At 37.3% G+C, this 20,872-nt stretch overlaps 2 protein-coding genes across 2 annotated transcripts; one reads left to right on the top strand and one right to left on the bottom strand.

The window, feature by feature from the left end:
* Positions 1 to 2,709: 2,709 nt before the first annotated feature.
* Positions 2,710 to 6,519, bottom strand: atp5po (ATP synthase peripheral stalk subunit OSCP). The gene is made up of 7 exons (XM_055216237.2): positions 6,411 to 6,519; positions 5,814 to 5,864; positions 5,114 to 5,224; positions 4,896 to 5,025; positions 4,605 to 4,717; positions 3,301 to 3,387; positions 2,710 to 2,945 (listed from the first exon to the last, which is right to left on the bottom strand). The coding sequence occupies exons 1-7, from the start codon at positions 6,435 to 6,437 to the stop codon at positions 2,835 to 2,837; spliced, it is 630 nt and encodes a 209-aa protein (XP_055072212.1). The 5' UTR covers positions 6,438 to 6,519; the 3' UTR covers positions 2,710 to 2,834.
* Positions 6,520 to 7,694: 1,175 nt separating this feature from the next.
* On the top strand, positions 7,695 to 14,887 carry slc5a3b (solute carrier family 5 member 3b). The gene is made up of 2 exons (XM_055215474.2): positions 7,695 to 7,949; positions 10,226 to 14,887. Exon 2 carries the CDS (start codon positions 10,482 to 10,484, stop codon positions 12,609 to 12,611), a length of 2,130 nt encoding a protein of 709 aa, XP_055071449.2. The 5' UTR covers positions 7,695 to 7,949; positions 10,226 to 10,481; the 3' UTR covers positions 12,612 to 14,887.
* Positions 14,888 to 20,872: the final 5,985 nt, after the last annotated feature.

The following is a 20,872-nucleotide window of genomic DNA, read 5'->3' as shown; positions in this document are numbered from 1 at the left end:
CACCAAACTTCACAATTGTATTGGCTGAAGCACTTTCATATTATGACACAAGTGTACAGGGGCTGGTCATATAATTAGAATATCATAAAAAAGTTTATTTATTTCACTACTTCTATTGAAAAAGTGAAACTCGTATATTATATTCATTCATTACACACAGACTGACATATTTCAAATGTTTATTTCTTTTCATTTTGATGATTATAACTGACAACTAAGGAAAGTCCCAAATTCAGTATCTCAGAAAATTAGAATATTTAGACCAATACAAAGAAAGGATTTTTAGAAATCTGGGCCAACTGAAAAGTATGAGCATGTACTGCACTAAATACTTAGTTGGGGCTCCTTTTGCCTGAATTACTGCAACAATGCGGCGTGGCATGGAGTCGATAAGTCTGTGGCACTGCTCAAGTGTTATGAGAGCCCAGGTTGCTCTGATAGTGGCCTTCAGCTCGTCTGCATTGTTGGGTCTGGCATACCGCATCTTCCTCTTCACAATACCTCATAGATTTTCTATGGGTTAAGGTCAGGCCAGTTTGCTGGCCAATTAGGAACAGGGATACCACGGTACCGGTAGCTTTGGCACTGTGTGCAGGTGCCAAGTCCTGTTGGGAAACTTCCTGGTATACGGCTGTGTTGATCTTTGACCTCAGAAAGCACAGTGGACCAACACCAGACGATGACATAGCACCCCATACCATCACTGACTGTGGAAACTTTACACTGGACCTCAAGCAACGTGTATTGTATGCCACTCCTTTCTTCCTTCAGACTCTCTGACCCTGATTTTTAAAGGAAATGCAAAATTTACATTTATCAGAGAACATAACACTGGACCACTCAGCAGCAGTCCAGTCCTTTTTGAAGGCGAGACTCTTCTGACGCTGTCTGTTATTCAAGTGTGTCTTGACACAAGGAACGCGACAGCTGAAACCCATGTCTTGCATACGTCTGTGCGTAGTTCTTGAAGTGTGGTTCTTGAAGCACTGACTCCAGCTGCAGTCCACTCTTTGTGAATCTCCCCCACATTTTTGAATGGGTTTTGTTTTACAATTCTCTCCAGGGTGCAGTTATCCCTATTGCTTGTACACCTTTTTCTACCACATCTTTTCCTTCCCTTCGCCTCTCTATTAATGTGCTTGGACACGGAGCACTTTTGCAATGACCTTTTGTGTCTTGTCCTCCTTGTGCAAGGTGTCAATGGTCGTGTTTTGGACAAAATAATGTCAAGTCAGCAGTCTCCCACATGATTGTGTAGCTTACACAATATTGAAATGTTTTTCCTCAGTATTCTAATTTTCTGAGATACTGAATTTTTGGATTTTCCTTAGTTTTCAGTTATAATCATCAAAATTAAAAGAAAATAAAAACATTTTTAATATATCAGTCTGTGTCTAATAAATGAATATAATATACAAGTTTCACTTTTTGAATGGAATTAGTGAAATAAAGTGATATTCTAATTATATGAATATATTATATGAGGTTGTTACTTCTGGGCTGCGTCTGAAAGCTTTAACATTTTGTCTTCAGATGCAGCTTTCTAGGGCATGAAGGCACGCCCGGATCCAATGTTTGCTTTACTTCCGTCTTCTGAAACACCGGCTGCGTCCGAAAGCTTAAGCAGCTGACTTGTTGCCTCGCTGTCTAATAAAACAATGAATTCGGAGGCATAAAGGCAGCCCCGAGAAATGCATTCGGACAGACTTCATAGGCAGCGTAATAGAATTCTGTTAAACAGAGTGCGCCTTTGTGCTAACTAATCCAAAATTTGAAAACTACAATACAAATTTCTCACTAGAAATGCAATTAAAAGGTGTTAAAATATTACTTTATTTACACTAAATTTGTGCTTCAGCCGCGTCTCGACCACCATTTTATTTTTCCAACTCGACATATCACATTCCCCGAGCATGCCCACACATAGAATTGTTGGACAGGACAATGAAGGCATCAGGAGAAAGGAAGTAAACCTAACCTTGGATTCTGACATGCCTTGATGCCTTGGAATGCTGCCTACAAAGGCAGCATTTTAGAGCTTTTGGACGCAGCCACCTTCATTGTGAGAAATTAGTATTATATTTTTCACATATGGGATTAGTTTTTACAAAGGCCCTTCTACGTTTATATTATAACCAGAATTCCATTACGCTGCCTCCAAACGCTATCCGAATACGTTTCCCGGAGCTGCCTTCATGCCGCCAAAGTCATTGCCGAATGAGGACGTGAGGCAACAAGTTAGCTGCCTTGGGTTTCGGAGACAGCCCGGAACAACAGCATATAAGTTTATATAGCTTGTTGATTACACCTGTGCTACCACAATATTAGTACGCATTGATTAAATAAATTACCTGCATATTCAGATACCTAAAATACAGTACTTCTGCGAAATACTTTGCTCTTCCAAGGCTCCCTCATTTTTAGAACGCCTGGGGTTTGTGTGATGCTAACGCATTTTACCACATTGAAAATCTTTGACACAGCTTACAATGTAAACATTAAATTACAAATTTTAAATCCTAAGTGCTTGATCAGTATAAGGAATGAAAGATTTTGTTTTGGTACATCAGAACTTTGTTCCTAAATCTTAAATAAATCTTAATTCAGTAGTTAATAGTGTTTTCAAAAATGGCTTTCCCTAATTTGATTTAACTATGTGCTGAAATTCTCTTAACACTATACTTATCAAAATAAAACATGTACACAAGGTTTAAATGTTACAATATTTATTTGGAACGCAACTGGACAAGGTCATTCAATTACACAATAGCAGAGAGAGGATATTAATTCACCCCTAAAATCTGATGTGATTAGATCTGGTTAGTCCACAGGACTTAGGTCTCCCTGATCAGCTTGGTAAGCTTCTGGATCTTCGTCTTGGTAGACATATCCACATACTTATCACCAATGCTCACAATCATTCCTCCAAGGATGGAAGGATCAGACTGTAAATCGGAGGAAGAGAAACAAATTAGAGAGTTGTTATGCATCACAATAAATATTATCTCTTTAATAGTTAAGATTTCAAAATATTTCGCGCTGTATTTTTCTGTACATGAACAAGATAAAAAAAACTAGACAAAGACAAACACTTTTTTAAAAGCATGTGTCCTACTAAAACCCAGATTCATAATTTTAATCTAAAATGTGGTGTATTTGTATGCTATTTCGATTAACCTTTTTAAACATCATTTGTTACGACAGATTAAAATCAAGCTAGGTCATGAAAATTATATACCCATTAAAATAATAAATTTTTAGTGTTTAAATTAATGGAATAGGAATAAAATGAAGCCCAACCTTGGTCTCCAGCTTGATGGTTTCTCCCTTGGCAAGGAAACCATTCAGTGCCACCTTCAGCTCTGCAAGACTAGCTTCATCCAGGGGCTGTATGCATAAACATTAAGTAAGAACACAAAAAACCCCCAACACATACATACTCAATACTGACAAAGATCATATTTAAAGGGATACTCCGGCCAAATATCAAAAAGACCCTCAACAATCCGAGATACACATGTCTGTTATATCTTTCAGACGAACACATTTGGAGTTATTTTAGTAAATGTTCTCGCCTTTCCAAGCCTATAATGGTAGAAAACAGGGACCAGGAAACAACCTCTCACTTCAAACCCCCAAAAAGTGCATTCATCCTTCACAGAGGTAATCCACACGGCTCCAAGGGGTTGATGAAGGCCTTCTGTGGGCAATTGATGCAATTTTCTAAGAAATATATACATATTTGTAACTTTATAAAGTGTAAACTACTAGCTTCCGGTAATGACGCCATCTTAGACTCATGCGATTGACGAGTGTTTTAGCCTACTGAGCGTTGGTTGCCATAGGTATGTTGCGCAGTGACTCCCTTGGATTACGTGAGTCTAACTGTGGGTTCACACCAGCCACGTTTGAGATGTCAAATTTGCGTCTACCACGTCTAGTTTGCAGCTTGAACATTTTGAGTTTACTCGCTTCATTCGCATATGAAATTCTAGTCATTGAGACATTCACATGGAGATTCGCGTCATGGGAGGAGCTTATGCGACTCTGCTCGCTCCTTGTAATCCTGTCACTACTAGAGTAAGCTCCTGATTGGTTAACATGGCACGTTTTCCGCCAAAGTTCAAAATTTTCAACTTGTGCGTTTCTTGCGGAAACTCTCAATTTGCGCTAGACGCACGAATGAGGCGAGATCGGGTCTACAGCGCTAAACACCTCATTCGTGCCGCAAGACCTCCAGACACGCATCAACGCGTCTTCGCATAAGATGGTGTAGTTACTGGAAGCTAGTTACTATAGTTTATAAAGTTTAAAATATCAATATTTTTCTTACAAAATCACACCAATTACCCGCAAAATACCTTTTTTTGTAGTATCGCTTTGAGGTTATTGTTACAAAATAAAATGATATATATGAACTATAAAATTAGTGGGGTACAAAATTAATAAACTTTTGCACATTTAAAGTATTTTTTTCTGCATTTTTGCATTATTTAGTATAAAAGGGGCTTATACCTGAAATATGCTTATAAAAAACAATACTTTGTAACATAGTGACATTTTAAAACAAGGTTTGCACATTCATGCATTTATTTACAGCCAACCTGGGCAGTGGTGACAGAACATGTGACCTCTCCTCTGTGGGCACTCATCATTTTGCTGAAGGCTACGATGACATCAGGGGTCAAGGTCAAGCGGCCATTTTCTGATAGGACACCTGTGAATTAATAAAAAAATGTAAACACCTCATATAAAGCAATTCATAGCTATAGGTCTCGTGCAGAGATGTTTATCTAATAAATGCAATACTTATTACATGTTATAAACAATGTAGTGACATAAGACAGCTGATTCCAACATTTAGCAAATCAACCTGTGATGATCAGAAAACTCACTGATGAGGTTGATAGTGATGGGGGAGAGTTTTGCTTTAGTCAGGGCATCAATAAAAGTCTTCTGTTTGACGCTGCGCTTGATATGAGGGTTCAGCACAATACTCGCGAGGAGAGGGTCTTTAATCAGGCGCTGGCAAAGGGATAAAAGACTCAATAACTGGTTCTATTGTTGTGTAAAACGAGCAGTAACAAAAAGGAGGATTTAAAAGGCAACTTACAGATACGGTGCCAAGTTCTTGTTCAACCTTATCAAGGTTCTTCTGCTTACTGGCAGCAGAGAACAGTGCAGTAGCATATCGTCCCTCGACTCCATAGACCTGGATAGGGGACTGGAGAGACATGGTATGGTAAGAAGTTAACCTTGTCTGCAAATGATCTATTACAGTCTCTAATATGCATGTATGTATGTATTGTATGTATAACACATGCACTACTTGTATTAACAAGAGAAAAACTATATATAGAAAGGCATCAGATAAATTTTGCAGGACTACTTTGGATCATTGCAAATAAAGTAAAAGCATTATTTTCAAAGCTTGTGGAAAATGAATCAACATCTGAATAACAAAACTCATAACACTACATATAGAAATCAAAGCATGGTTTAAAATGAACAAAATTTTATCCCAAATCCTAGACAATGTTTGATTTATCATTGCTGCCTTTATGTTGTGATTCATGTCCATTTCTAAAAACATGAATATCCCAACTTACGCATTTGCCATGGCAATCATCCCACTTGAATATACTTTAGTATTTACTATAATAATCTGTGGTAAGTAGTAACGTTAACAACAACTTTCTTGCAGTAAATAGGACGTTTTTATGAAAATTGTGGTTACATAGAAACTATTTTTGTAAGGGAATGCAGACGTACACCATCATGTTTGTTTTTTCCTTTATTGATATTTCACTTACCTTGATAAGTTTTGATACAGGTCGGATCACAGACGTGCTAAATTGACGCACCTGCAGAGAGAAAACAAAATTACTTTAAATAAATGTATAAAGTAAACATATCAGACTAAAGGGACTCTTATTTAAACGGCCTGGCTATTCTTTTAATTTCAGTATTGTCACTTAGTGGTTGTGTCTCAAAATCTGCTAAACAGCTAACTTACGTTAGATAGGTTAAAGAAATGGCCAATGACCCACTGTGTCATACACATTTTAAGCACCGTAACCTTCAGAGTAAACTGCAGAAAATCATCAAAACTATTTCATAGGACACCGATCAATCATTTTAACTAATACAACCTAAGCTATCAGACTTTAATGAGTATTATTTAATCATTTTACATAACAAGGAACCTCTCATAAGAACAGAAGGTTTGAATGATTGTACATGCTGCGGTTAGACTGCCTATTTAGGCCTAGCTCTGTTATCAAGAAAATGTTTTAATTACCAAAAATAAATTTAGGTTTCAGAAGATCGCCTTAATTTAACTAACGTTACTCAAATGCAGAGGATTCGTAATTTTCAACACACCAACCAAGGATTTCAGAATGTCATACCTGCAGCCCCAATCCAAGCGCTGCCATTTTCTCCTGCGACTGTGTAGGTCAAAGAACTGCGCATGCGTGCAAGTATAGGAAGAAATACGCAAGACTACCGCACATGCATTACGGGAAATGTAGTTATCGTTAGTGGAAAATTACCTGAATTGTTTTCGGGAATAGTTAATAACTAGAAGAAGTTGGGTATTATAACAATGTTTCTGAATGTTCAAAATGGTTATTAAGCTTATAAACAAGCTTATTAAGCTTGAAGACTTATGCATGGTCATCAAAATCTAAAACTTAAATAAACAATTTAATAAAGACATTTTACAAAACATCATATTATAGAAAGATTAAAAGGATTTACAAAGATATTATAAACTTGTATATTTTTGACCATTAATCTTGTGCTAATCATTTGGCTACATCACACGAGGTCGTTTTTTTTGGAGAGAATTTCTTGAGCACAAAACGATCTTCATTCATATATGACGTTACGTCATTACAGTAAAACGCTTATCTTAAGTTTTGAAATGTTATTTTATACGCCAAAGAATTGAAGTTAATTGAAAATTGAACTGGTATTTGCTGTCTCTCCTTTAATTTATTTACATTTTAATTTTTATATTTTTTTATTTGTCTATATTTCATTTTTTAATTTATTTTATTTAAACTTCTTTGTGTAATGTAAATCCAATTTCTTTAATGTTATCTTTTTGGATGTCTTGTTAAAAATGAAATGTTGTATGTTATGTTCAATATCTAATAATAAAAAAAGTTTTTTAAATGTTATGGGAGCAATGTATTTTTTTTCTAAAGCCCTTGTTGTTCCATTACCTGAAGACAATTTTTTAGGCTGCCTCCTGATCAAGTATGTCAATATATAACGTAATTTCATGATGCTTTTCCATTTTTAAGCCTCAAATGATTGAAATGTTGAAAATAAGATAATTGTGTTTACAGAAATGATAACTTGATTAACTGTTAGTAGGCTAACAATTTGGTAAAGAACATTCTAGATGAGCACCGTACACTTGACCGCTACGAAACCTTCTGATGCATTTCCAGATTATTCTTTTGACAGCAAAATATAAGAGGCTTAGAATTAGCCTTTCCAAACACTGCTGTTTGTTTAATCCTGTTTGTTTAATCGTGGCCCATTAATTGCATTTTCTGGCAGTTTCCAATATTAAGGAAATAAAAATAAAGTACGGGACCCCAAAAGGTGATGAATGCCGAGACTTCTCTCAGTATCAATGGGGCGGTGTCTTAATATGCAAATGAACGAGTGTCGGGACACGTCATTATAATATCCAGTAGGGCGTAAGAGCGGAAGAAAAGGAGTGGTGGATCTTTATAAAAGCCGCTTTTGGAGCATACCGAAGAAAGTGCAGATAAAGAATGAAATCATTTACTTTTCAACTTTTAAAGTCACCAATTGACAAAGAGCATAGCGCGCATCCTACAGAACCGATGCTGTAGGCTGCTGACAGATGACAACCTCGCTTGCAGATCGTTGTTTCATCAAACATCAGGGCATTATCAAAAAATATGGTAAGTTTCACTGAACTTAAGAGGTTATATTTAAGTAGTCATGTATTTGGTAAAAAATGTTACAGAACCAGGTATCCGAACGTACTGAAACCTGTAAACTAATTCGACGTACATACGTACAGATGCGCCAAATTTGAAGAGAGGAAATTGATGCAAGATCTTCTTACTAAGATAAATACGTGGCAAAGAACACGTCTCTGACTAATACAAAATATCGTTTTGTCAAAATGTTAATGTAGTCTCTACGTCAAATAACAAGCCCAGTCATGGTCATCATTATTAATATATTAGCCAGAAGCATCGTTCAGTAGTAGGCTACTCGTGTGGCGACTGGCTCTTCTAGAAATTTCGATGTCGTGGGATGACGTGCTTTGTTTTCCTGTCACTTGCCATTTTTTTCCACGCGTGTCAATGACCACATTAGTTCTGTGTCGGCTCGTGTTTTAATAAGACTTGAATATCAATCGGCAGCAGTGTCAGTTGATAGTTATGGTCCAGGGGTTCGGTTGTCATTCATTGAATGAATGGTGTAAATGTCTTAAGTCTATTTGTAGATCGTGTATTTTTGCGACCGGCTGCTTATCTTTAGGTGTAAAATGTTGCAAAACTGTACTCATTGCCATTACTGTAGCATGTTTGAGGTCGTAACGATTCTTTGTTATTGAAGTGAGTTGAATGCCAGTGGAAATTTTTCTCTTTGCTCAGTGCCCTCCCCTTTCTCCCCCGCAAAGTCTTTCTCTTTCTTTTGGCCAACCAGAAAATCCGTAAGATTAACCCAGTCAGTCAGGTCACTAAATTTAACACCTATCTGGAGCATCTGTTTACAGTATAGACTCGTTTTTTTGTTGTCATGTGAAGAGATGAATAATGCTCTGTTTATAGCCTTCATAAGGATGTGGATCCTGATAATATCATCACAAGTCAGTCAAAAGGAATTTGTTTTGGTGTAACCTTTTTTTACATGGAAATGGGATACATTTAATGTCATGTTTTCTTTCTTTCTTTATTCTATATGCCATTCCAGCATCTATGGCTATATACATGGCGATTGGCGAGGACTGGTTAATACATACACAAGTTGAACCCGAGGACCTTCTTGCTGTGGGGCAACAGTGATACCCACTGTGCCACCCCAATGCCAAATTTTAACCTGAATCGCACGAATTACTCTATTGTGTCCATGCATATGGTCATGTATTAGACGACTACAACTAGAAACTTTAAAAAGTGTGATTAGTGCATACACACACTTACCTGGTTTATAAAAAGCGTTGTTTATGAAAAGGTAATTGTGTTTGTTTTCCCAGCATCATGTGGCTTTAACCGAGACAGCAAGGGCCAAAACAGAGCGATTTTGTTTAGAAAGGGGTGGGACATCTGCCTCCCATTTGGACCATAATGTGAGAGAAACAGAGTTTGCATTGTACTAAAAAGATTTATTGCATAGTTATGTGATATGCATATGAAATGAGTTACAGGGGCCACTTCACAATTTAAACCAATAGGAGGCGGTAGTCCTTAAATAATAGCTTTTTGTGATGGGCATCAGATAGTATTGTCATTGATTGCTTACTATTCAGTAAACCAGTTTGGAGAGTATTGCACTCCTCCAGTCCAACTTTAAGCTAATGTTGGTTTTTATCGCAAATTGATTCATGTAGTGTTATGTAATAATCTGTCATCATGATTCATGAGGGATTAGTGCCTGGAGTCTGAGCTTAGTACATGTTTCAGAGCAAATCTGTATCTGCAAGTCATGCAAGAATTTGAAAAGCGTTTAAACTTGAATGTATGACGCTGCTAGCTGTTATCGTGTTTTTCTATTACTTAGAATGGTTTGTAATACAAGTTACAAAATACAAGGCAAAAGGGCGCAAAAGCCAAAATATAATTAATCATAGAATCCAAACAAGACACATTAAAAACTCCCCTTACAGTATTTTGCATGAAATTTTATGCTATTTTAAAATATTGTCTGGAAAAATGACACTATTATACATAAGTTGTTGATATTTGTATTTACTATTAGAAATGTATTTTTGTTATACTATGTAAAATGTAAATGCTACAGAATAACAACATAAACATTGTTTTCAATAAAACATTTGACCAAAAAGCACAATTGTCGTGTTTTGTAAAGATGATCAGTCACTATTGAAAAGGTACATAGAGGGACATGGATATCCGTCCTTAAATTTAGTGTGTATCTTGATCTATACTTCATCTAATGCATGCTTTGTCTGTCTCTCTTTCTTTCTGTGTTTGCTGTCTTGCAGGAATGTAAACGCTCGCCATTTGTAGACCAGAAGCCTGAGACAACCTCCCCAAAAAACCTCTGTGCTTCATGAGAGCACCGTTGGATTATCAAATCGAATCAAAACACAAACAAAATAAAGCTTTACCTGGCAGATGGTGGATGCTTCCTTCTAGAAAGACAGCAAACCGAAGGAATAAGAGATTTTATGTGCATTTCTTGCATTTTTAATCAAACAAGTCTTTTTGTGCACCCCCTGCGGGCTAAGTAACCTAAACATGTTAAAAACGGGACCAGTGATGGAGGCGGCGGATATCGCAGTTGTCGCACTTTATTTTGTCCTTGTGTTCGTTATTGGTCTCCTCGCCATGTGGAAGGCAAACCGTAGCACTGTCAGTGGCTACTTTTTGGCGGGCCGAACTATGAATTGGGCGGTGATTGGCGCCTCGTTGTTTGTGAGCAACATTGGTAGCGAGCATTTCATTGGCCTTGCTGGATCTGGTGCGGCGAGCGGTTTTGCAGTGGGTGCCTGGGAGTTCAATGCCCTCTTGCTTCTGCAGCTGCTGGGATGGGTTTTTATCCCAGTCTATATCCACTGTGGAGTTTATACCATGCCAGAGTACCTTTCCAAGCGTTATGGGGGCAAGCGGCTTAAGGTTTATTTTGCGGCCCTTTCGATTTTACTCTACGTCTTTACTAAAATCTCTGTGGACTTGTATGCGGGAGCTCTCTTCATCCAGGAGTCTCTCGGTTGGAACCTCTACCTGTCAATCATCCTGCTAATTTCTATGACCGCCTTGCTGACAGTGACAGGTGGACTGGTGGCGGTGATCTATACAGACACCCTACAAGCTGTGCTTATGATTTGCGGGGCATTAACCCTTACTATCATCAGCCTGGTGAAAGTGGGGGGTTTAGAAGGTGTACGGGAAAAATACATGCTGGCTGTCCCGAATGTCACTGCCATTTTGGCTAACAACAACTTTAGCTTTACATACACCAACTCTTGCCGAATCCAACCAAAGCCACATTCGCTCCAGCTCCTACGAGGGCCGCTTGATGAGGACATCCCATGGCCGGGCTTCCTGTTGGGTCAGACACCTGCATCTATTTGGTACTGGTGTGCTGACCAGGTCATTGTACAGAGAGTGTTAGCTGCCAAGAATATCGCCCATGCCAAAGGCTCTACTCTTATGGCAGGTTTACTCAAGATCCTTCCCATGTTCATCATCGTCATTCCAGGAATGATTTCAAGAATATTGTTCCCAGATGAGCTGGTGTGCATCGGACCAGAGCACTGCATGGCCGTGTGTGGCAGTCAGGCTGGTTGCTCCAACATCGCCTACCCTCGGCTGGTCATGAGCGTAATGCCGGTGGGTCTGCGAGGGTTAATGATGGCTGTCATGATAGCTGCCCTTATGAGTGACTTGGATTCAATTTTCAACAGTGCTAGCACCATCTTCACTTTGGACATTTATAAAATGCTGCGTATGCGCGCCACATCCCGGGAGCTGGTGGTGGTTGGCAGGTTGTTTGTGGTGTTCATGGTTTTTATCAGCATTGCTTGGGTGCCTGTCATTATTGAGATGCAAGGTGGCCAGATGTACCTGTACATTCAAGAAATGGCGGGATACCTCACACCTCCTATAGCTGCTCTCTTTCTGCTGGGAGTCTTCTGGAAGCGTTGCAATGAGACTGGAGCATTTTGGGGTGGCATGACTGGGTTCACCCTAGGCACCACCCGACTCATCCTTGGCTTTGTATATCGTGAGCCGAGATGCGACCAGCCGGATGAACGACCGTTTTTTATCACGCACGTTCATTATATGTATATCGCTGCTGGGCTATTTTGGATCTCTGGCCTGGTGGCTGTGATTGTCAGTTTGTGCACATCACCCCCAGAAAAAGATAAAATCCAACGTACTACAATCTGGGGCTTAAGGGAACTTAAAAAACTTACTGTGACCGAACGAAAGGAAATTTATAAACTCGATAAGAATCAGTCGTGCAATAGCGATTTTAAGAAAGATGTGCCCGAGGATGTCCAGAACGAGAGATGTCTTGATGGGGCTGACATTAAACTTCTTACACCCTCCACCTGTGACCAAGATCCCAAGACCCCCAGCACGGCATCAACGCCTATGGAGCTGTACAGCAATGGTCATGCAGAGCTTCTGAATCAAAATAGTGAAAGTAGATGTGATGATGAGAGTTGCCTACAAGTGTTTGACTGGATTTGTAGGCATAAGCAAAATACATCTGCTGCCCAACCTAAAATCATTGAGGAAGATGAAGCAACTGTCTGTGAAATGCTTCATGAACCCCCAAAGATCAAATTTGTACTGAACTGTGGCCTGATAGTTGTCTGTTCACTGGGAATTTTCATGTTTGTGTACTTCTCTTTGTAATGTGCTTAACCCGCGGTTACAATGAAGACTGTGTATGGACAGCACATGTATATAATCTATTTGTTATTACAAGCCATCTAGGGTCTGTAATATTTACAGTGTGCTTTTTCCCATATATAACTTCTTTTAGAGAACATTTTTGAATCATACTGATAGAAGTGATTTAATCTTTTTCCTTGGAAAATAGTTCAGCTTCTACTTGTTATGTTTTGACAACCAAATGCAAACTGTATATTTTCTATAGTTTATAAAAAGACACACTAAGCCTCATGCTGTTTTTTTGTAAAGAGTGGTGAATTTTGCTCTATTGTATGCAGTCCTATACTAAAACAAGCTCAATTTTGCTGCCTTAAGTATTTGCGTTTCTGAGTGTGTGGTGGTTGTAGTTGTAAGCACTATAAGGACTTGACCTCACTGATGAATTTGCCACCTGTATGTCTTCAATGGATAGGATATTATATCCAACTCTGAATATTTTTTAAAATTTGATAAAAGTTTGTGTCAAATGAAACAAAACAATGACATTTCAGTGAGATAAGGTGGTAAATTTATCATGTCTTTAGGTTTTATAAATAATAATAATAAAAAAAAACACTGTCTTGTGCATATAAATATGCTTGTGCCATCTAAACTTGGTACCATTTTCTTGTTGTACATGTCTAAGTACAAGTGAATATTTAAGTCTTTTGGTTGTCAGTAACTAGGTCAATTGTAATTCTAATGTCTTTTACTGTATTTTTTTGATAATGTGTAAATAATTTCCTTAGGTGGGGCTACATTCATCGGACATTTGTAATAAAAAAAGTCAAATGCCTTTCATGCAAAGGCACTTAAACAACTGATTTGTGCTCATTTTGGGAATATAGTGTAGTTAAGGTACAAAATGTATTACTGCAATACAACTCAACCAGCACATGCTGGTTATCTGTGTGGTTACCTGTTTAAACTTATTAAATGACCATCACAATCACCACAACAACAACAACAACAACAAAATGCTGTCGTTTGATGTTGAAATCTGAATATTTTAAGTAAAAATATTTTACGATATCCCAAAACAGGTTGAATAATCGAGGGATGTCAAATTTTGATTGCTGCGCAAACTAGTATCTTGTTCTTATAGAAGAAGAAGAAGAATGCAGTAACAGGAATTGCTTGTTATCTGCTGTTGAATGCACTGTTTGTTAAGACGAAAGGGGAACTAGTGGTTGGCCTTAGTGAAATTGCGAAATGTTTTCTAAACAGATAACTTATTTTTTAAGTGCACGATCAGTTATTGCATTATTGCACTTGATATTGAAGCATTCATTCAGTTTGTATATGTGACCCAAAGGTGCAACAAAACATCTTGTCATTGTTTGAATTTATCTTTCCTATGTTAAAGGGCTGTTTCAGAATGAAGAAGGTCTTATTATATATATGTGTGTTTGTTTGTTTAACTTTGGGAAATTGCTGAATCAATACAGCAGTTAACTTTAAACTTTTGGTTGAGTATAGTCATACCATTGCTTAGACTTTAAAGTCACCATGAATTTATTTTTTATTTTTTTGGTAATTTATTTTTAATCATTTCAGAAGCTGTTTCACTCATGCTATGATACAGAAAAGAAGACAATCGCTAACTTTGTTTCACGGAGACTTAATAAATTAATTTAATTGTAGGTTTACAAAAGTTGGGGAATCTGTCTAATTGGTCTTATTTATGTTTGTACAAATTAAGAGCATTTAATATAATTGTTTTTCTGGCAATGCTTTAGTGAACCTAGTTGGTTTTGGATAAACCGCAGATATTCATATCAAGCACACACCTCAAGTTATTCATGTATTTTACAGTAAAATAAATAGATAAGGCACTGTCTTTTTTAATTGTATTTGAAAGGCACTGTTATTTGTTTTAACAATGTTGATTTTAACATTTATATCATTCTTTTAATTTCACTCTTAAGTCACTTTAACATTGCCTTCAATTACAACTTTATCATTTCATTTCTTCCCTAAATTTGTTTTCATTGGCTAAGTACAGTGTTTGTTTTATTTTTGTAATGGATGGTGTGTAGATACCAAATATTTGTACTGACTGGTGACTTGTTTGTACATTTCTTGATTTTTTGTGTTGCTTAAATTATCGATTCTTTGTGTTACAAGCCGACAAGATTAAGTTTGAAGTTTTTTGGGTTTAATGTCTGATCTTATCAGAAATACAAAAATGATGTATATGTTTGCTACTTTTATTATCAAAAGTGTTGCAAATAAATAAATGGATATTCATTTGAGAAGATTAAACTGTGTGAGCTTGTTTATTTTTGCATTCACTCTAAAAAATTTGCTGTAATTTTGCAGCTGGTTGCCAGTAACTTACTATAGAAGATAAAGTCAAAAAATGTTTCATGTTCATTTAACTTTTAACAAAATGTTGCCAGTAAATAACATAAATGTAAAATTTACAGTAAGTTACTGGCAGCTAGTTGCCAGTAATACCCATTAATACTGTAATTTCTACAGACATTGTGTATCACTTGCATTTGTTGAATTGCTTTCATTGAAAATATTGCAAACACCATTGTATTATAAAACAATAGCTTTACATACTTACTTATTCGTAATAATTAAGTTGTTGCCCCCTTAAAATAAAAGTCAAAACAAATTTGATATGCTCAATATGAAGACAATTCTGTACAATTCACTCTAAATACAAACGGTGCTATATAGCACCAAAAGTGGTTCTTTGATCGTAATCATAGAAGAACCATTTTAGTGCCATATAGCACCTGTAGAACCATATGGGGCCACACAGGTGCTTCACCGGTGCTATATGGCACTAAAAAATGTTCTTCTATGATTACGAGCAAAGAACCACTTTTGGTGCTATATAGCACCGTTTGTTTTAAGAGTGAAAGATCATTTATTTAGTTTACCTACACTACGTGCACATATGTGGATAGCTAAAAAGCGATAAAGGAAAACAAGATGGGTATGCCTGTAAAAATTCGATTGTAGCACTCCTGACCCCCCCTTCTTTCTGTCATCCACAGTATTTTTGTCTGCACAGTAGTTTTCCACTAACAACCGCTATGTAATTTCGTATTTAGATGTGAAATAGGAATGGCCGTGACTGAATGGAAAGCTTAAGAGGGTGTGACCTTGTGTGTAGGTGAATCATTGTTTTGACCTAATGCACGATTCCACACCTTTGTTTGGCAATGAAGTGTTAGGGTTGGTGGAGTATTGGTGATAAACAATCAAGATGTTCCAAGAATTCATGATTGAGAGAACGTGTTATGGCTATGTCCAAAATACACACCCTCAAAACTGGGCCATTTCAATGGATTATGTGGCTTCCCTTCTGGGAGATCCAACATTATAGCCTATTTCTATTTAGAAATAGGTCAATCAAGTATAAAGTAGGTTTCAAGCCATCTTGTATATGCATGCTGTTGATCATAAGTGAAGTCATCTGTAAATGGGTATACCAGACTTTTATACGCTTACACCTAACATGAACTCTTTAGGTGCAGGAGAAAATTTTTGAAAAGGTACCACCCTGGTAATAGCTATAGACCACTTTTTTTTATAACAGTGTAGGTAATAAAACTTAATATACTAAGTATAACTTGATTATTTCTAGGATAAATCGTTTTAAAGTGAAACAAACCAATAGCACAAATTATCACAGAAAGCACAAAATCATTGTTAGTTCTTACTGAGGTCATGTTTCACTTCCTGGAGGATGACGAAGGTGCTTTTTTGTCAGTTATTTCGTAAGTTATTAAAGGATATTACAAAAAATGGCAACCACCATCTCTGTGTTAATTTAATTGTGATGAAAACCTAAATGATTAACATTTTAAAGTTATATTTATTATGTTACTAATCATATAAAAATGACAGAAACATGGAAATATATTGCATGTCAGGATTAAAGTTGATAGTATTTGGGTAAAAACAAATGCAGTGGCTCTGTACTGGGGCAAGTTGACACGCAATGTAACGTAAGTATTTAATTAGCCGGTGGCGTTGATTGCATCCAGTCAGCAGAAGCTATTACACCTCTTGATGGAGTGCCACTGAAGGACCATCTCATGATAGATGATACAGAGCTCAATCTAATATCTGTTCATTTAGTCCTATTGAGATAATGTTACTCTGACCTTTTTTCTATCTATTTCTTTCTGGGACTGTTTTTCTATCACAGGCAGTGGAAAAGTACTGACAGTCAAAACAATACTGTGGGCTGGTCTTTGTTCATTGTTGCAGCTAGACAGAAACATCTTTTCTATTTCAACATCTATTAAGTTTTAGGACTAAAGGTTAAATATTTCTCACTCGCAGCAATGGGAATTGCACTCCAAGTAAAATACTGTATGTCACCCCATTAGAAAGAAAAATCACAGATGAGAGCTTTTTAATATCAAAATTGTTTCTCTTATACATCAATTTGGTTTAAAAAAGAGCTAAGAAAACTAACCAACTTTGTCTCAGTCTCAGTTATTTTTCCTTAAAAGAGGCATAAATCTCACAAATGTCACAAATACAAAGTCTGCACACATGTCAATTTTAATGAAGATTTGAATTTAAAAAAATTCTTATCAAATTGACCCCAATCCAATTCTTTGGCTGCGTCCAAAACTCTAAATTGCTGCCTTCTGAGGCAGCTTTCCAAGGCAGGAAGGCATCAAGACATGTCCGAACTCAATAGCCGTTTCTCAATATGCGTTCTTGTCTGTACTTGCGTTCTTGTGGACTTGTGAAACGTCATCAGTCGCGGCCCAAGTACTGTTCCAATTCAAAGTTCGCATCAAGCCCAAGTTCACATAAAATCCCCGGATGTGTTCTTGATCCGCCCATTTTATCGAGGATGCATCAGAGGAGACTTGTGTGGACTTATGACAGCGAAGTTTCCCAGAATGCATTTCGCGTCAGAAGTTCGTTCTTCCGAGTCTGAACTTGCAAGTCCGAACTAGGAAGGACTCAAGTCCGAACTTGGCGTATTTGGTATTGAGAAACGGCTAATGTTAGGTTTACTTCCTGTCTCCTGAGATACCTATGCATGGGCGTACAATAAGAATGTGATTGGTCGAGTTCGAAAAAATAAAATGGCGGCCAAGTGACTGGAGCACAAATTTAGTGTAAATAAAGGTAGATTTTCACTTTTTACACCTTTTAATTGCATTTCTAGCATGAAACTAGTATTGTAGTTTTCAAATATGTGATTAGTGATCACAAAGGCGCTCTCTGTTTATATTTCAAACACGCTGCCTTTGAAGTATGTCCGAAAGTCTTTCTCTAAGCTGCCTTCATGCCTCCGAAGTCATTTCCTCATGAGGCAGCGAGGCAATGAGTCACTGCCTTGAGTTTCGGACGGAGCCTTTGTCTCTATAGGAAGTAGAGATTGCCTTATTTTCCCCGTGGTGATGTATATCCGAATGAAACGGCTTCTGAAATGAAATAAGGCAGGGCTGGATCTGAATTTGTCCATCCAGATCTGATTGTATTGTTTGAAGTTGGGTCGTGTTGCTAATTGCTAATCGCTGCGATCTTCTCCCAGACCCCGCCCACCTGCCATACCATATGACCGGAAGTGAAGAGAGATCGTTTTGAGGAGGGGAGGAGATTTGCATTTTTGATTAAAGATTATGAGCACACACACATTTTTTTAAAATAATGAAGCTCACAGATAAGTCATTTGTTAATAATACCACAATATTAATATATATATATATATATATATATGTAATCTTACATATAAATAAGGTCTGACAGTAAGAAGGATAAGGATGATTAGCTGTCATAGGTAATCTACAATAAAACAATCTTGTTCAACAAATTACAAATTGTATTTCCCTCAAGAAATAATAAATACACATCGAGCCAATTACTTTGATGAAATAAATTCTGATTTGATTGTACACTGATTCACCATAAAACACAAAGCATAACTGGATATTTGATTATTAAAATGAGTCTTACATAATGGCACATGCCTTCAGAATTGTTCAAAAGGATCTTGTACTTGCATGTCTGGATCATCCGGACTGCTCCGACAAAAGCTGTAGTATAAGCCATAGTTCTAATTTCTGTTCTCCAAGAGTTTATTATGCTAATTATTCCATCTCTTATTTTTCCAATGTTGGGTAAATATAACATTGTATAATCCATCATTCATCATTACACATTTGTTAAAAACAAAATTGCAGATGACACCATTGTGGGACTTATGAGCCACAAAACTACAGTAAGGCAGCCAACTAGGCGAGGAAGCTTGTCTGGTGTAAGGACAACAATCTTTCTATGAATGTCAACAAAATGTATCCAGTATTGTATCCCTGTTTAAGCACAACCTCATTCGTACCATATAACAAACGTACTATATTATATTCTATATTATAATGTAAAGTGTATATTGTAATACATGCCAATGCGTAATTTCAATATGGATGACATGTTCAGGTAACTCAGACCAAGTAAAATAAAGCAGCTTTTATTACAGTAGTCTATCTTTATTTTTCATTTAATTTGAATATACATTATTTATTATATTATATCATATTAGGCTCTATATACATAAAGGATTATTAGGAACACCATACTAATACTGTGTTTGACCCCCTTTCGTCTTCAGAACTGCCTTAATTTTACGTGGCATTGATTAAACAAGGTGCTGAAAGCATTCTTTAGAAATGTTGGTCCATATTGATAGGATAGCATCTTGCAGTTGCTGGAGATTTGTGGGATGCACATGCAGGGCATGAAGCTCCCGTTCCACCACATCCCAAAGATGCTCTATTGGGATGAGATCTGGTGACTGTGGGGGCCATTTTAGTACAGTGAACTCATTGTCATGTTTAAGAAACCAATTTGAAATGATCCGAGCTTTGTGACATTGTGCATTATCCTGCTGGAAGTAGCCATCAGAGGATGGGTACATGGTGGTCATAAAGGGATGAACATGGTCAGAAACAATGCTCAGGTAGGGCGTGGCATTTAAACGATGCCCAATTGGCACTAAGGGGCCTAAAGTGTGCCAAGAAAACATCTCCTACACCATTACACCACCAGCCTGCACAGTGGTAACAAGGCATGATGGATCCATGTTCTCATTCTGTTTATGCCAAATTCTGACTCTGCCATCCGAATGTCTCAACAGAAATCGAGACTTATCAGACCAGGAAAACATTTTTCTAGTCTTCAACTGTCCAATTTTGGTGAGCTTGTGCAAATTGTAGCCTCTTTTACCTATTTGTAGTGGAGATGAGTGGTACTTGGTGGGGTCTTCTGCTGTTGTAGCCCATCCGCCTCAAGGTTAGGCGTGTTGTGGCTTCACAAATGCTTTGCTGCATACCTCAGTTGTAACGAGTGGTTATTTCAGTCAAAGTTGCTCTTCTATCAGCTTGAATCAGTCGGCCTATTCTCATCTGACCTCTAGCATCAACAAGGCATTTTCGCCCACAGGACTGCCGCATGCTGGATGTTTTCCCTTTTCACACCATTCTTTGTAAACCCTAGAAATGGTTGTGCGTGAAAATCCCAGTAACTGAGCAGATTGTGAAATATACTCAGACCGGCCCGTCTGGCATCAACAACCATGCCATGCTCAAAATTGCTTAAACCACCTTTCTTTCCCATTCTGACATTCAGTTTGTAGTTCAGGAGATTGTCTTGACCAGGACCACACCCCTAAATACATTGAAGCAACTGCCATGTGATTGGTTGATTAGATAATTAAAATAATAAGAAATTAAACAGGTGTTAATTTCCTAACAATCCTTTAGGTGAGTGTATATATATATATAATTATTATTATTCATCATAATCGTCAAAACATTTCTCAAAAGTCTTACTCATTTCTTGACGTTTAAAACCTTTCCATAAGTAGATAGTGCAGCTTTAATGCATGCAATGCATTACATCACATTAGTGCACTGATGAGTTGCATGTATAAATCTATTGCTTTTCTGCTGTTGTATAAATACTGTCTTATTATGTAAATACCATCTTATTGCCGCAGTTCACTATTGAATTTACTGTCATGCTTGTATCTACCGTATGTTAAGTGTTGCTCCACACTGCAGCTTTTTTAATGCTCTACACCTATAAAAATGACTTTGATTCTTCATGCTTGCGGTTGTTTGTTAAGCATGAATAGGTCTCTCAGTACAGTAAGGGCACACCCATTTCAGGACTTACATTATCTTTGTGTACTAATGTAAACCTGTCAAAAGCATTCACATACCGGAGCAGAGACACACGAAAAACAGCATTGT

This window comes from Misgurnus anguillicaudatus, chromosome 17, assembly GCF_027580225.2.
Source record: "Misgurnus anguillicaudatus chromosome 17, ASM2758022v2, whole genome shotgun sequence".
Lineage (NCBI taxonomy): Eukaryota > Metazoa > Chordata > Actinopteri > Cypriniformes > Cobitidae > Misgurnus > Misgurnus anguillicaudatus.
The sequence above is the reverse complement of the archived record's forward strand: the minus strand, read 5'-3'. Positions and strand labels throughout refer to the sequence as shown.